The sequence below is a fragment of the Balaenoptera physalus genome (genome assembly GCF_965194825.1).
Source record: "Balaenoptera physalus genome assembly, chromosome: 10".
NCBI classification, from domain to species: Eukaryota; Metazoa; Chordata; class Mammalia; order Artiodactyla; family Balaenopteridae; genus Balaenoptera; species Balaenoptera physalus.
The window spans coordinates 82,554,448-82,572,357 of record NC_138889.1 but is presented as its reverse complement, the minus strand read 5'-3'; the positions used below and the strand labels follow the sequence as shown (position 1 = coordinate 82,572,357).

Below are 17,910 nucleotides of genomic sequence, written 5' to 3'. Positions count from 1 at the left end.
GTTTCATTTGTTCCCATTTGTTTATTTTTGTTTTTATTTCCACTACTCCAGTGGGTAGGTCAGAAAAGATCTTGCTGTGATTTATGTCAAAGAGTGTTCTTCTTATGTTTTCCTCTAAGAGTTTTATAGTGTCCGGTCTTACATTTTGGTCTTTAATCCATTTTGAGCTTATTTTTGTGTATGGTGTTAGGGAGTGTTCCAATTTCATTCTTTTACATGTAGCTGTCCAGTTTTCCCAGCACCACTTATTGAAGAGACTCTCTTTTCTCCTTTATATATCCTTGCCTCCTTTGTCATAGTTTATTTGACCATAGGTGCGTGGGTTTATCTCTTGGGTCTCTATCCTGTTCCATTGATCCATATTTCTGTTTTTGTGCCAGTACCATACTGTCTTGATTACTGCAGCTTTGTAGTAAAGTCTGAAGTCAGGGAGTCTGATTCCTCCAGCTCCATTTATTTCCCTAAAGACTGCTTTGGCTTTTCGGGTCATTTGTGTCTCCATACAAATTTTAAGATTTTTTGTTCTAGTTCTGTAAAAAATGCCATTGGTAATTTGATAGGGATTGCATTGAATCTGTAGATTGCTTTGGGTAGTATAATCATTTTCACAATATTGTTTTTTCCAATCCAAGAACATGGTATATCTCTCCATCGGTTTGTGTCATCTTTGATTTCTTTCATCAGTGTCTTATAGTTTTCTGAGTACAGGTCTTTTACCTTAATAGGTAGGTTTATTCCTAGGTATTTTATTCTCTTTTTGCAATGGTGAATGGGATTGTTTCCTTAATTTCTCCCTCTGATCTTTCATTGTTAGTGTATAGGATTGCAAGAGATTTCTGTGCATTAATTTTGTATCCTGCAAATTTACCAAATTCATTGATTAGCTGTAGTGGTTTTCTGGTGGCATCTTTAGGATTATCGATGTATAGTATCATGTCACCTGCAAACAGTGACAGTTTTACTTCTTCTTTTCCAATTTGTATTCCTTTTATTTCTTTTTCTTCTCTGATTGCCATGGCTAGGACTTCCAAAACTATGTTGAATAATAGTGGCAAGAGTGGACATCCTTGTTTTGTTCCTGATCTAGAGAAATGCTTTCAGTTTTTCATAATTGAGAACGATGTTTGCTGTGGGTTTGTCATATATGGCCTTTATTATGTTGAGGCAGGTTCCCACTGTTTGCCCACTTTCTGGAGAGTTTTTATCATAAATGGCGGTTGAATTTTGTCAAAAGCTTTTATTGCATCTATTGAGATGATCATATGGTTTTTATTCTTCAAGTTGTTAATATGGCATATCACATTGATTGATTTGTGTATATTGAAGAATCCTTGCATCTGTGGTTTAAATTCCACTTGGTTATGGTGTATGATTCTTTTAATGTGTTGTTGGATTCTGTTTGCTAGTATTTTGTTGAGGATTTTTGCATGTATATTTATGAGTGATATTGGTCTGTAATTTTCTTTTTTTGTAGTATCTTTGTTTGGTTTTGGTATCAGGGTGATTATGGCCTCATAGAATGAGTTTGGGAGTGTTCCTTCCTCTGCAATTTTTTGGAAGAGTTTGAGGAGGATGGGTGTTGGCTCTTCTCTAAATGTGTGATAGAATTTTCCTGTGAAGCTATCCGGTCCGGGGCTTTTGTTTGTTGGAAGATTTTTAATCACAGTTTCAATTTCATTACTTGTGATTGGTCTGTTCCTATTTTCTCTGTCTTCCTGGTTCAGTCTTGTAAGGTTATACCTTTCTAAGAATTTGTCCAGTTCTTCCAGGTTGTCCATTTTATTGGCATAGAGTTTCTTTTAGTAGTCTCTTATGATGCTTTGTATTTCTGTGCATTGAATATCTTTTTCCACCACCTCACTTTCAGTGTGTACGTGTCCCTAGGTCTCAAGTGGGTCTCTTGTAGACAGCATATATATGTATCTTGTTTTTGTGTCCTTTCAGCTAGCCTGTGTCTTTTGGTTGGAGCATTTAATGTATTCACATTTAAGGTAATTACTGATATCTCTGTTCCTATTACCCTTTTCTTAATTGTTTCGTTTTTGTTTTTGTAGGTCCTTTTCTCCTCTTGTATTTCCCACTTAGAAAAGTTCCTTTAGCATTTGTTGTAGAGCTGCTTTGATGCTGCTGAATTCTCTTAGCTTTTGCTTGTCTGTAAAGCTTTTGATTTCTCCATCGAATATGAATGAGTTCCTTGCTGGATAGAGTAATCTTGGTTGTACGTTCTTTCCTTTCATCACTTTAAATATATCATGCCACTCCCTTCTGGCTTGTAGAGTTTCTGCTGAAAAATCAGCTGTTAACCTTATGGGAGTTCCCTTGTATGTTATTTGTCATTTTTCCCTTTTTGCATTTAATAATTTTTCTTTGTCTTTAATTTTTGTCAGTTTGTTTACTATGAGTCTCAGCGTGTTTCTCCTTGGGTTTTCCTGCCTGGGACTCTGTGCTTCCTGAACTTGGGTGGCTATTTCCTTTCCCATGTTAGGGAAGTTATTGACTACAATCTCTTCAAATATTCTCTCAGGTCCTTTCTCTCTCTGTTCTCCTTCTGGAACCCCTATAATGTGAATGTTGGTGTGTTTAATGTTGTCCCAGAGATCCCTTATGTTGTCTTCATTTCTTTTCATTCTTTTTTTTTTTTTTTTTTTCTGTTTTGCAACAGTGGATTCCATAATTCTGTCTTCCAGGTCACTTATCTGTTGTTCTGCCTCAGTTATTCTGCTATTGATTCCTTCTAGTGTATTTTTCATTGCAGTTATTTTATTGTTCATTTCTGTTTGTTTGTTCTTTAATTTTTCTAGGTGTTTCTTCTTTAATTCTTGTAGGTCTTTGTTAAACATTTCTTGCATCTTCTCGATCTTTGCCTCCATTCTTTTTCCGAGGTCCTGGATCATCTTCACTATCATTATTCTGAATGCTTCTTCTGGAAGTTCCCCTATCTCCACTTACTTTAGTTGTTTTTCTGGGGTTTTAGCTTGTTCCTTCATCTGGTACATAATCGTCTGCCTTTTCATTTGGTCTATCTTTCTTTGAATGTGGTTTTTGTTTCACAGGCTGCAGGATTGTAGTTCTTCTTGCTTCTGCTGTCTGCCCTCTAAGTTAACTTTTAAACAGTGAAAACTGTCCTGTTAAAACTGGGAATCTCAGGAGCTATTTTATCTTTTTCCCACCCCAATGACCTACCTCTCAGGGCATGTTATTCTGAACTAGGATTTATTTTTGACATCTGTCTTTCTCTCACACCATCATTCAATCTGTCATGAAAATATGCTGTTTCAATATGCAAAATATATCCCCAAGTAGACCATTCTCCATACTGCTGCTATCGCCACCTGGACCACTCATGTTCAAGTTACCCTCATCTCTGACCTCTGGTCCCGTAGGAGCTTCCAACCTGGTCTTCCTGCTCCTGCCCTTGCTCTTATACACTATATTCAGCACAGCAGTCATGGTGATCCACTTAAAATGTAAATGACTTTATATAAATATAGATGGCTCTCTTTTGGTCAAAATCTTCCAGCAAGCCCTTATTTCACTAAGAATTAAAGCTAATGTTATTACAATGACTAGTAAGGCTCTGTATAAACTTACCCCCACCTGGCCTCCTTTTGTAATACTATCGCCCCATTGGCCTCATTGCTGTCCTTTGAACACACCGAGCATCTTCTTAGGGTTATCCTAGGAACTTTGCTCTAGCTGTTCATCTTCTGGACAAACTTCCTCACTCCTTTAAGTTTTTGCTCAAATATCGCCTACTCAGTAAAGCTTATCCTTGACACACTATTTATTGATACAAATTTCATCCTCCCTAAGTCTTTGGCTCTACATATTCCCCTATCCTGCCTTACTTTTCCTCTTTTCTTAAGCACTTAAAATGTTTTAACATTCATTGCAATTTACTCATATATTTTAAAATTCCTAATTCTCCCTTCCCCTATTAGAAAGTAAGCTACATGAAGGCAGGAATCTTTGTTTTGTCCACTGATGTATCGCAAGCACCAAGAAGAGTGACTGGCCTCAGTAAATATTTGTTGAATGAATAAATGAAGATCATATGTGTATATAAGAAAGCTGAGTTAGTATACTGAGGATTTGATTATTTATTAAATGAGTTTATTTTCATATTATTTGGCTATTTCTCCTAAAAGAAGAATACAAACTCAGTTATAGAATTGGAAACACCCCAGCATTCATTAACTGAGGTTGGATTAAATAAAACATGTCCTAGAAACACAATGTAGGATAATTCTCATATAAGAGAATAAATGTGTGGCCTTTGTAGATACTTGAAAAATTATTGTGAAATAATGTTAAATGAAAAAAGAACACAAAACATTCTGTGTAGGGAACATATGAGTTTTTGGCATCAGTCTGGGGAGATGTCACTGTTTAATTCTCAGCCCTTGTGGTTCAGGTGAGGCTGACCTTACTCCAGAGATGAACATGTGATCCAGGGACAGCCAGTCAGAATTCTCTGACTTCCTAGCCGTGGTGATTGCTTCCAGTATAGACTTGAACACATGTTGAGCAGCGAATCTACATCTTTGTGTTAGCTATTGGGAAATAAGTGTTTTCTGTGTGCTGTGATTACCAGCTCTAATAACAACTTGGAGCTTCTATTGATTATCTTTGAAAATGAAGCCAACACAGAGAATATGTTGGCTAAGAGGTGAAGGAAAAAAAGAGATCAATATCAGATGATATTTTTAAACTCCTGGACCTACCTAATTTGAGTTATATTTTTTCACTTCTGAAAGGGTCCCGATTAGCATACAATCACACTGATTATAACTCTGTAGAACTTATATTTTAAAAATGAAGTATACATGAAGTCTTAGTTACTTTTTTATATTGATTAAGAACAGGGAATTTGATAAAGAATTTTTTTAATGGTGAAAGGGTTCTTTTTTCCTCTTTCATTCAAGAATTGGATTAAACAGTTAATAAAAACTAAAGCTTGGGAGTTAACTGAATTTTTCTGTTGTTTAAGCTTTAGGTTAATGAAGCCTTTGCTGTCAACAGTTTTACTGCTCTGACAAATTTAGAAACAGTACTTACTCTATAATTTTGTGTTTGGATTGTACAGAGAAATCGCAGTAATCCACTCCAATGTCTGTAAAGTCCACAAAGGTGGAGGACAGAATCTGGAATGCCCAAGGATTTTTTTCCTTGAGCTTTTGGCATACGTTAAATCCATCTACAATTTCTGAATCACCCCCAGTGACTGTTTGCTTTATGCAGTGCAGAAGCTGAACCTATGAAAAGAAACAGAGGACTATCTTTTAAAATGGTATGCACTTAACATTTTTGACAGTTTTAAGGAAAGATTCATAAAAGTAATTGAATTAAAATCAGCAAACCTTTTATATCTGTCTCTTTGGTGACAACAGAGAAAGAGGTTAGGGAGAAAAAGTTGCTTGTAATCAATAATTTATAGTTCAAACATTGTTACAGTTGAAGACAAGGGCACAGGCATATAATGTTCATTAGTAAACAAAAGGCACAGATCATAAGAGCAGTGATCTTATGAGTGAGCACTCTGTGTTGACTTTACAGAGGGGGTAGGATTTAATATGGGCAAAGGAGGATGGATAAAATTTTGGATACATAGAATAGAATGGCCAGAGCTAATCAGGTGGCAGAGTTGATGGGTATGCAAAAATGCATACTTCACTGGGTCTCAAAAAGTTTGGCTGCAGTAGAGGGTCACAGCTGGGAACAGTAGATCCAGCTGGAAAGGTAATTTAGGATTTCATCAGGGAGAGTCTGGAATGTCAGATGAAAGATATTGGACTTTCTTGTGCACAGAGGGGAATCGTTAAAGTCTTTTGAATATGGAAGTAACGTAGTCAGGACTGAGTTGGAAATTATTAGTCTAGTGGTGTTGACAAGAGATACATTTTTTAAGGGGGGGGGACTAGTGAGAGAGTAACTACTTGAGAATCTAATGCAGTAGTTCAAGCGTAATGATAAGGGAATGAGGAAGGATGTGGCTATGAGGATGAATAAGCCTAAGATACACTGGGAATGAGAAACCAAAAGGACTAAGTGTTAGTTACTTTTACTAAGAGTTAGAGAAAAATGTTTAACATTATTTCATTTTGAAAAACTAAATGTAGTAATATTTTAACAATATTCTTTTGAATGGAGTTGATTTGTTTTCCTCAGTTATATGATTCTTTTTGGTAAGTCAGCATGGGTGGGTGATTTTGAATACCTAAATTTTGAATACCTAAATTTAGATAGTAATTTTTCTGCTTAAAGAAACTAACACTATTCCACTTAAAGAAACTAACACTATAAACTAAAACTTCCTCTTTACTGAATAAAATAAAAATAAAAGCCAGTGTCTGACAGTTCTTGTAGAAAGGAAGAGGCAAATATGATCAAATACTCAGACTAGTGGGATATCAGTATAAGTGGGGAAAATATCTATTTGGCTTGGTTATCTCCGTAGATGGCTAGGGCAGTGCTGTCCATTAGAACTTTCTGTGATGATGGAAATGTTCTTCTGTGCTGCCCAATATAGTAGTCCCTAGTCCTATACAACTACTGTGCACTTGAAATGTGGTTAGTGTGACTTAATTAGATTAACTTACAATGTAAACAGTCATAGGTGACTAGTGACTACTATATTGGATAGTGCAGATCTAGAACACAAATTCTGCCTCCTCCCAAATCCACACAAAATTTCTCAATATTTAAAATTTTATACATACTTGATCTTAAATTATGATGTTATAATGCATATTTATTAATTCCTCACAACAGTCCTTAGAATTCGATAATTTCATCTCCATTATATAGATGAAGAAACTGAGAGTCAGGTGTAAACACTGGCCAGCTGGTAAGAACTCTGCTAATACATGGCAAAGCTAATGTTCAAACCTCAGCCTATTTGCTTCAAAGTCCTCATACAGCAAGTTCCTTTCCTGTAATAGGAGAAGTCCCTTTATAGTACTCTTACTAATTTGGTATTGTGTGGTGTGTGTGTTTATGTGTTTTGTAAACTTAAACTTCCATTACAGGTTGATAATACCTTATTTTCTGCTATTAGGAGATAACTTATCTAAATGAATAATGGTTCGTCCTTAAATTGATGCTATTTTTTTAAGCTTGAAAAAATATGTGCATAAGCTGACCAAGTCATTGTAGAGAATTATCTCATCGCCAGGGCAATGAGGGGTGAAACAGCATGATTAAAAAGAAGATGAAATGGAAATATCAAACTCAAGTCTTCCAAACTCCAAGAAGGCAAAGCAATAGCATAACTTTGTCTTTGGGAGAATCTGAGTGCTCTTTAAATCCTTTTATACTCTGCCATAATGAAGTCACAGAATATTTCAAATACAAACCTTAAAAAAAAAAAAGGTCAGCTGATGTCTTTTACATGTGGCAAGGCCAACTAATAATCTTCTTTTGTACATTTACATTTTAATGCCATCTTATGAAAGAAAAAAGACGATGGAGCCAGACAATACTTTCATCGCGAATTCAAAAGGTAAATATAGGCCTGATGTGTATAAAACCCAATTTGATGTCATGTAAGTCATTCAGAACCAAAAATATTTTCTTTTTAAATGTTACTTTATGGCAGCATGTGACTTTTGGCCCAGACAAAGACAGTGAAGGAAGCAACATCTGTGTTTCATTAAAGATGTCTCCTTATCCTCCCCCACGTGATTGAAATTGATCAAACTGAACTCTCAACAGGTAACTCATTATCCAGATCATTTCATCTGTACTGAAAAGAGCATTGATTTATTTTATTTCTTATAAAAGAGCTCAAACTTTGGTTCAACCCCTGAATAATTCAAAATGGAAATTTAAACAATAGCACAAGCAGGTGGCTACATTTTATTCATTATTTTACCAGAATCTAGACATTTCAGGAATCATTTTTTATTTAAAAATCTCCTATCAGATCACTTAGATTTGGATATTTCACTTGCTGGTAGAGATTGGTACAATTTTGTGGCATTTTTCAACCTCTTTTTGGCATATTTATTAAGTCTCTATTACATTCAAGGTGCTGGGTTGAGTCTTGAAATTTATGGAAGTATAAGATTCAATTCCTGTATTTCAAGAGTTTGTAATATATGACAATGTCTATAAATAATCAATATTTTATAGAAATTATGGTAATTAGAAAGTCCAACTCAAGATCCCTATGGTGTGGTGAAAAAACTTGATGGAGGCCTGGTTTCAAGTTCAAGTTCCCTATTAATCAGATGTCACCCTGTGAAAGTATTTAACCATGTTGGGTGCCATTTCGTCATTTAACATAAAAAGACATGATGGCTCCTGTCTACCTTAAAGGAATTCTAAGAGGCATCAAATAAGTCAATATAAGTAAAAATGCTTTGAAAGAATATAAAATGCAGAAAAAAATAATATAAAATGCTATGAAAATGTCAAGCCTTATACTTCGGGGACATTTATGAAGTCATTTAATCACTTTTCCATAGGCTTTCAATTTTAACCCAGAAACAAACATAAACTCATAAAAAGCAGATAATTTAAAAATTTAAATAGAACCTAGTTTTCTAGTCTAATTTTAAAAACTTTATTCCATTTAACTTCTCCAACCTCTTTGGCAGATGAACTGAGCTGATTAGTTTGGCTTTTAACCCTCAGGGTTTTAGAAAATTTCTGGGCCACATTTAAAACAAATCACATTGTGTGACTTCCCCTCAATCCCTACCGAAAAAGGTGACTATTGAGGGTCATTTCACTGTCGTCATTTAGTTCAGAGAAATCATGTGGTGCTTTACAATCAACAAAATAATTTAAAACATGTGAAGTCAAATACTAGACTAGCTTAGTTAATACTGATGAGGACAATGGGTAACAAAGGCACAGGGAAAATGTGTCCAGTCAATATGATGAAAAACACAGGAATTTTGATTTTCTCCCATTTCACCTTCATTAGCTAGAGAACTGCCCCAAATTTCCACTTTCAGTTACCTTTGAAGATATAAATTTCTGTGTGGCTATTTCATTTAGTCCCATTTAGCTCTAAAAATAGGAACAAAATATCTTTTCAAAGGTAGTTTCCTGACCATTTATTTCTTGGTTTAACAAAATGATGCTTTTGTAAAAATGTAGCTGGTTTAGTAAAATGGTAATTTTGTAACAATGTAGTGGAAGAGGAGGCTTCCAGAAAATCTGCAGGATTTGTGGTTCCATGGTGAACATCCCCCTCCTCAATGAAGTATCTGATAGCTGGGAGAGTAGATGATTTCCACAACCAGCCAGGGTTATTCTGCTTCTTGTATTCATATCCCTTTGTAGTACATCTTTGCAGCTTCTCCCATAAAAGGTGGCCTCTACTTCCTCACCCCTTGAATCTGGGCTAAACTTACGACCTGCTTTGACCAATAAAACATGGCAGAGATGACATTCTGCTGATTGAGGGGAGAGGATGACGGATCAGACGGAGCAGGGGCAAGTCATCTCAGCTACCACCTAGGTCAACAAGTCCCTAGCAGACTCAGCAGCCGCAGAACTACCCAGCTGAACATAGCCCAGATTGTAAAAACATGAGCTAAGTAAATGGCTGTTCTTTTACGCTGTGAAGTTATGGAGTGGGTTTTTTTTTGTTTTTTGGTTGTTTTTTTTTTTGCAGCAATAGCTAACTGATATGAATGGTGGCCATGTGACTTTGTGGGAAAAACTCTACATTGTGTTCCCTGGTTTTATTTTCTCTTTTAATTCTCTTGGGAATGGTAAATGTGCAAAAAGACCTCAAGATATACCACTGTGGTAAAATGTCTTGGTAAAGCAACAAATGCCAATAGTTATTTCCAGGGAGAAATGAAGAAATGTAAAAAAAAACCAAAACAAAACATGAAAATCTTCTATTCCTTGGGAATATGAGGCTATTCAGGATTTAAGTACAGAGATTTTCCGAGTTTGGATTGTGATTGGAGAAAGATCTACATAAGACAAATTAGCTAGTGAAACATATAATCTTCTAGGCTCAAAATGCAGGAGGATATTAGTCCTTGGCCTGCCTTGTGGAAAATATGTTGAGGCTCACCTTACCCCAGGTGGATGATGGAGGGCTGGATAATCAGTGTGAAAGCTTAACTTCCCAGTTGTGTAAGCCACATTGTTTGCGTCGATTTTGTCTTGCACTTGCCAAGTGTGTCTGTAAAATACAAGAAACGTGTTTAAACAGGCTGTCACTAAGCCAGAGGAAATGTGTTAGAATGAACTTGAGACATGGGGCAAATGGAAACTTCATTTTATGAAATAATTACCATAATGACTATGAGTCAGGTAAAGAGTCTGACCTTTCTTTGTCCAAAGTAACCATTTCAGAATCAGCATCTCCTCATTTCTCTTCTCCTCTCCAAAAAAGAGTGCAGAATTTATAAAGAGGTGTATATGGGTGTAGGTTATGTTTCTTAATAGCTTAAAGCATTTGAAAAAATGATTTATTGAGGCAAAACTTACAGAACATAAAATGAACCACTTTAAAGTGAACACTTCAGAAGCATTTAGAACATTTACAATGTTGGTAACCAACACCTCTTTCTATGTAGTTTCAAAATACTTCCATCACTCCAAACTAAAACCTCTTACCCATTAAGCAGTTTCTTCCCATTCTGTCCTCTTCCCAGTCTCTGGCAAACAACAATCTGCTTTCTCTCTCTATGGATTTACCTCTTTTGGCTATTTAATGTAAATAGAATCATACAATATGTGACTTCTTGTGTCTGGCTTCTTTGACTTAACATAATATTTTTGAGATTCATCCATGTTGTAGCATGTATCAGTACTTCATTCTCTTTTATGGTTGAGTAATGTCCTATTGTATGGATATACCACAATGTGTCTATCCATTCATCATTTGATGGACATTTGCGCTGTTCTACTCTTTGGTTATTGTGAATATTGCTGGTTTGAACATGTGAACATGTTCAAGAACATGCATTTATTTGAATAACTGTTCTCAAATTTTTTGGGGGGTTAATACTTAGGAGTGGAATTATGTCATAATTATATCTTTAACTTTTTGAGGAACCACCAAATTGTTTGCCACAACAGCCATTTTACATTCTCACCAGCAATGTGTGAGGGTTCCAATTTCTCCACATCCTCACTACACTTGTTTTCTGTTGTTTGGTTTTTTAAAATTATTTATAGCCATTTTAGTGGGTGTGAAGTGGTAGATTGCGGGTCTGATTCGTGATATCCTAATGACTAAAGATGTTGAGCAACTTTTCATGTGCTTGTTGGGCATTTGTATATCTACTTTAAAGAAATGTATTCAAGTATTTTTCCCATTTTAAAATTGTCTTTTTTTTTGTTAAGTTGTAAGAGTTCTTTATATATCTGAGATACTACATCCTTAGATACATGATTTGCAAATATTTTTGCCTCTTCTGTAGGTTGTCTTTTCATTTTCTTGGAATGTCCTTTGATGTTCAAAAGTTTTTAATTTTGATGAAGTCCTATTAATTTATATTTGTTGCTGTTTTTGGTGTTATATGTATGAATCCACTGCCTAATTCAAGGTCATGAATATTTACCCCTATGTTTTCTCTTAAGAATTTAATGGTTTTAGCTCTATAATTGATCCACTTGGAGTTATTTTTTTATAAGTGGTGTGAGTAAGAGGTCCCAGTTCATTCTTTTGCATGTGGGTATACAGTTGTCCTAGTACCATTTGTTGAAGAGAGTATTCTTTCCCCATTGAATGGTTTCAGCACCCTTGTTAAAAATCAATCAGCTATAGATGTATGGGTTTATTTATGCACTTTCACTTATATTCCATTAGTCTATATGTCTATCCTTATCCCAGTACCACAATATTTTGATTACTGTTGATTTGTAGTAAGTTTTAAAATCAGGAAGGGTAAGTCCTCCAACTTTGTTCTTTTCAATATTGCTTTGGCTATTCAGAACCCCTTGCAATTTCCTATCAATTTGAGGATTGGATTTTCCATTTATGCAAAAAGGCCATTGGAATTTTGGCAAGGACTGCATTGACTCTGTAGCCCACTTTGGTTAGTATTGATATCTTTAACTATATTATGTCTTACAATTCATGAATATGGGATGTCCTTCCATTTATTAGATCTTTAATTTCATTCAGCAACATTTTGTAGTTTTCATTTTACAAGTCTTTCACCTCCTTGGTTAAATTTATTCTTAGGTATTTTATTCTTCTAGATTCTATTGTAAATGGAATTGTTTTCTTAATTTCCTTTTCAGACTGTTCATTGCTGATATACATAAAACAACTGACTTTTCTGCATGGATCTTGTATCCAACTTTGCTGCATTCATTTATTAGCTCCAGTAACTTTTTTGTGCATTCTTTTGGGTTTTTTACATACAGGATCATGCCATCTGGGAAGAGAGATAGATTTACTTCTTCCTTTATCATTTGGATACTTTTATTTCTATTTTTTTGCCTAATTGCTCTTGTCGAAACTTCTAGTACAATGTTGAATATAAGTGGTAAAAAACAGCATTCTGTCTTATTCCTGATCTTAGGGAGAACTTAATGAATTTTTAATTACACTCTTGTAACTTCACTCAGATCAAGAAACAGAACTTTAAGCTCAAATATATGCCCTGTCCCAGTCACCATCCTTTCTCTCTTCTCTAGAATAACCATGACCATGACTTCTATATTTATCATTTCTTTGCATTTCTTTACATTTTTATTCCCTGAACGTGTATCCTAAGACACTATGTTTAATCTTCCCCATTAAAAACAATTGTTATGTTTTCTAAGTCTCTTAATCTATATATTTCTCTTCCAGCCTATTCTTCTTACAATTTATTATTTGAAGAAGTTAGTGAATTTGCTCTAAAGAGTTCCGCACAGTCTGGACTTTGTAGATTGTAAACTCATGGTGTAGTTGTAGATTGTAAACTCATGGTGTAGTTCAACATGTTCCCTGTCCTCTGTGTTTGTGGAAAATTGGCAGCTAAATGCAGAGGCTTGGGCAGACTCTCTCTTCTCTCTTTGACAAAACTATAGATGTGATTGTGTTCTTTTATTACAAGGCACAGAATATCTAGATGTCTTTTTTTTTGTGATATTTGTTGCTCGTGCTCAATGGCTAGACCCACTAATTCACTGGGGATTCCAAATAGTGAAATACCAAATTAATAATTTCTTTTTTATTTATCAGTTGGAATACTTTTAAAAAGATTCATTTTCCCTCATCTACTATTTGTTTACCCCATATAATAGCTTAAATAGGGATGATGAGATAAATGCTTGATTCTTTTCTTTATTTACCATTTTGTTATGTAATGGGTTAGTTTTCTACCACTCCAAGATGATTAATAAGTTTTTTTAAAAAGTAACATCATTGATGAAAATGGATTAAAATTAAATAGAGGTAATGGTTTCACAACATTGCCAATGTACTAAATGACAGAGAAATGCACATGTTAAAATGGTTAATTTTATGTTATGTGAATTTTACCTCTATTACCAAAAAATAGCTTGACTTAAACGTTATAAAAAGTTAATTAAAAAAATAACTAGAGATTACTTGCAACTCCGTGGTAAGAGAAGCAACCATTATTCAGATTTTGTAAGGCTTTTCCTTGGAAGATTGAAATAATGGGTAATTGGAAGGAAGCTGTGTCTCAAAATAAACCAAAGCTGATTTGAAAAGATGTCACTATACATGAATGCAATTTTATTGCTGTTATAATGTCTATTTGTTAATTTATGTTCATATTAAGTCATTTTCAATAAATATATATTGAAAAAACCTATTCTATTCCAGGTATTGTTTTAGCATTAGTAATCTAGTAGGGAACAAAAAGGACAAACAAGTAATCACCAAATCTAATATCAGATAGAGATAAGTGCTATAAAGAAAATAAAGCAAGGCAAGGAGATAAGGTTTGGGGCCAGGAGAACATCATGGTGGAAATGATGCTTTGGGAAGTACTCTAGAAAGAGCTGAAATTTTTCATAGAAACCTGAATTAAATAAGGGAAGGAGAAATGTGAATGTCTGAGAGATGTATTTGAGGCAGAGGAATCTGAAATGAAAAGGTTGGGCTTCTTCTCCATTCTCTGGGACTGAGAATGAAACTAGCTATTTTGCTCTGTTTTGTTTTTGTTTTTTATCTCATTTAAATTTAGGGTGGAAAGCCTGTTATATCTTTCATTAAAATTAAAGAGCCATCCATATGTGGCCATGAACTGGAAAGAGACCTAGTGAAAGGAGAAAAGGGTATGTATAGCCTGCTGCAACTCAAGTATGAGTCAGGCAATCCATTATATTGTTGTGACTATAGCCAAGAGATGATACATGTTCTCTATGAAGTTCATGTCACTCCATGGTCCATATATAATACAGATTCAGACTATTGTCAACATCAGCATTCTAAGAATAATCTACATATAGGAAGGGATTTAAGGATACAAAAAGAGTAATTTCATCAAATTATAGAATATATAATGTCTTCTAAGAAGATGCTGCTGCTGACACTGTCAGGAGGAAATGACTTTATTTAGATTTTCTGTCCAAGAGTGATGATGGTTTTGCTTTGATCCATCTACATTCTCTTTCCTGGTTCCTCCTATGATCAAGGGTAAATGAACTGAGTTTTGCTGTGGCCAAGAGCTGGCTGAGATTCAAGGTGCAAGCTTTTGGCAGGGAACAGATCTATTTTTGACACTAACTGGCTTCTACAGGGATGGGGCTTGTGACTTGGCTTCTTCAAAGCAGTTCTCCAGCCCTCTGAGCTAACTGGCAGGGGATGGTAAACATTTTATAGCCCTGAAGTGTCTTAGGCACGGTATGGGATGTATAGCCTAAAAGTCTATGCTCACACATAATGATAAATCCCAGGAAAGGAGTTTGCCAGTTCCAATCATAAAACATTCTCTTAATAGTTATAGCATAAGTCTGGAAAAATCCTAGAAATGTCATTTGATTTACCTTTCTACCTTCTTATAGAAATGAGTCATGCCAGGAAGGCTGCTGCTGATTGTCTGTGACTCTAAGCTTTCACTTATCCTTCTCAAATCCAAATCTCCAATAAAACACAGCAGAAATAAATGCAAGCATGATGCATCGGCCTGTGTAGAAAGCATTTTTAAAAAGCCCACTTGTGGGGCCTTAGTGAGATTAGGGTGTACTTACGTGCACCTCTTATTAGTGACATATTCTTAGGTTGTTCTAAGAAAGGAAACAACTCAAGCAGATTATCAGGAGCTGTCATGAAACAGAGGTGCAGGACCAGATTGTTCTAAAGCTGAAGAAACAGGCTCAGTATAGCATCTAAATCTGATGGTGTAGACTTGTTTGGAATTGTACTGGGGTAGGTAATTGTCGCTGTACAAATAATACTGCTTTTGCCAAAGATGTTATTAAACAAGCCTAAGTAGTTTCACTGAGCTATTCATGTCATTCTCAACATTTAATTAGAACTTTCCCTATTTTTCCTCATCTATTCAAGAGTTTTGTCAAAAGCTTCTGTACATTAAAATCATGATGTTAAGGTAGCACTGTATATCATGGAATTGGTTTGAATGCTAATTTACTAGATTCATCCTAATCTAGATGGCCAGTCATAGATACCATAGTATTTCATGATATTAATAGTGTTTTGTGACAAATTTGAATCCTTCAATATTTATGGAATGCTGAAATTTTGTTTTCACTAGATATTTTCTTTATACCCTAGGTGATAGATTTTATACTCTTTTCGTTAGTGGCTCACACTTGGAAAATCATGCTGAATTTATTTGTAATCTTTTTCTTTTTTGAAGTACAATTTATATGAAAAGATGTTCTAAACCTGCAACTTGGATTTATTTTCCCCAGCAGCTACAACCTCTAATGTTGACTTGCTGCAAACTCTTATTGTCAGATATAAGAAAGAATGCCTTTTTTTGAACATCATTACTTATCCCATTGTATCGAAAACATAATGTTCATATCTTATTTTTATTTTTTAAGTTTTAACATGGAAAACGCTCTCTTAGCTAAAATAAACCAAAAAATTTTATAGTTAACCATCTAAAGGAATACCATATTGCTTATTATTTCTAACTATAGTTGTGATGCTTCCACATGTGACTTGCTAGATGCAGTCACTCATCAGACATCCAGATATTTATTTTTCCATTATCATTTATTAGACATGCAGGATTGAATAGAAGAGACATGGTACTTGCACTTCATGGAACTTATAGTCTATGCGGAAGACAGATTAGTGTGATTTATCTTCCAAAGCTAACGTACAAGGTGTTGTGAGAGTAAAGAAGTGACAGTCAGGTGGAGACCTGAAGATTGAGTAGGATTTACTTAGAAAGGTAAAGGGCATTGCAGGCAGAAAAAATAGCTTGTGAGAAGGCCCAGTGGAGGGAAAGAATATGGTCTATCAGAGGATGTGAGAGATGGTCAACCTGGCTGGAGCAAGGAGGATTTGCTCAATGGCTATTCTTGGCTTCCCTTCAAATTTCTGCTTCCCTATAGTCCTGTAAAATCTTACAAAAAGGAATCTCATTACAGCAGGGAACTGACAGCTCCATAAAACATAAAGATATGAAGTAAACAAGGAGGATTCTGGAATGTTGGTGGTGACAAAGTTTTTAATCTCTCTGAATTCTCTCTGCAAGACATCTTGAGTACAAACCCCAAAACTCAGTGACAATATTTAATCAAAATTAGGTGACAAGATATTTCCATGAACCCCCAAAATGAGTGAGTATAGAGATGGGCCTTCCAAAGCAACTGTGTAGGAGGAAGCAGAGGGAAACAACTAGATATCTGATGGACCTGAAAAATTCCCAAATTACTGACAGATATTCACTGGAAAGTGCAGCAGGGCAATTTGAGAATGGTAATTAAATCTGGGAGGGGATTTTCACATTCCACTATAGCTGAATACAAGAGGTCTATGGTAAGGAGTTGGAATAGTCTGGGCACCATGAACTCTAAAAACTTACCAAATTCCCTTCCATGATAAAGCTTCCTTCTGAGAAAAAGATCCTATATTGAGCATTACAGGGACAAAAGAAAAAGGTCTAGATGAAAGTAAAGGAGAAGGACTGGGAGGTCTTAGAACGTTATCGTCCATAATTTTGAAATATAGCTTAAAACCATAACTTATAAAAGGTTTCTGAATCACATCTCCCTTTAATAGTTAAGAAAACACATTTTATATAAAGATAATCAACATACAAGTGATTAAGGTTTAGTCTCATAGTTAATTTATAAAAGGAAAAAAATAGTGAAATAGCACACCTACAGAAAATACATGATAGAAGGATATGCCCCTAAAAGATGAAAAATATATTTTTTCTGTTTCTAACTTCTATTTTCTATTTATAGCTACTTCTAATGAATCCAGAAGACTTTGGTACAATATATGAAAGAATAACTTACATAAGAAGCAGAAATTCAAAAATGGGATGATATACTCAGAAAAGAAAAAAAAATTAAAAATCATTAGAAAATGAAGACTAAATTAGAAGAAATACAAGATCAAATAAGCATAACAAATAATGCCTTTGGATGACTAGAGGATGAAAGGGAGGAAAATTTAAATGTCAAAAAAAAGAGAGAAAGAGATAGGGGACCTTTAAGATGGCCTGAGGAGTAAGATGTGATCACCTTCCTCTCCAAAAATACATCTACATGTAGAACAGCTCCTACAGAACACCTATTGAACGCTGGCAGAAGACCTCAGACTTCCCAAAAGGCAAGAAACTCCCCACATACCTGGGTGGTACAAAAGAAAAAAAGAAAAAACAGAGACAAAAGAATAGGGACAGGACCTGCCCCTCTGGGAGGGAGCTATGAAGGAGGAAAAGTTTCCACACACTAGGAAGCCCCTTCACTGGCAGAGACAGGGGGTGGGTGGGAGGGAAGCTTCAGAACCATGGAAGAGAGCTCAGCAACAGGGGTGCA

The 17,910-nt window shown here is 35.2% G+C and overlaps 1 protein-coding gene across 5 annotated transcripts in view; it reads right to left on the bottom strand.

The window, feature by feature from the left end:
- BBOX1 (gamma-butyrobetaine hydroxylase 1) overlaps positions 1–17,910 on the bottom strand; it is an 81,165-nt gene that overhangs the window by 14,582 nt on the left and 48,673 nt on the right. For all 5 annotated transcript variants that reach the window (XM_082476692.1, XM_082476695.1, XM_082476693.1 and 2 more), the window contains 2 exons: positions 10,048–10,153; positions 5,059–5,255 (listed from right to left, as the gene is read on the bottom strand). In XM_082476692.1, coding sequence (XP_082332818.1) covers positions 5,059–5,255; positions 10,048–10,153 — 303 coding nt within the window. The remainder of the gene's footprint in view (positions 1–5,058; positions 5,256–10,047; positions 10,154–17,910) is intronic.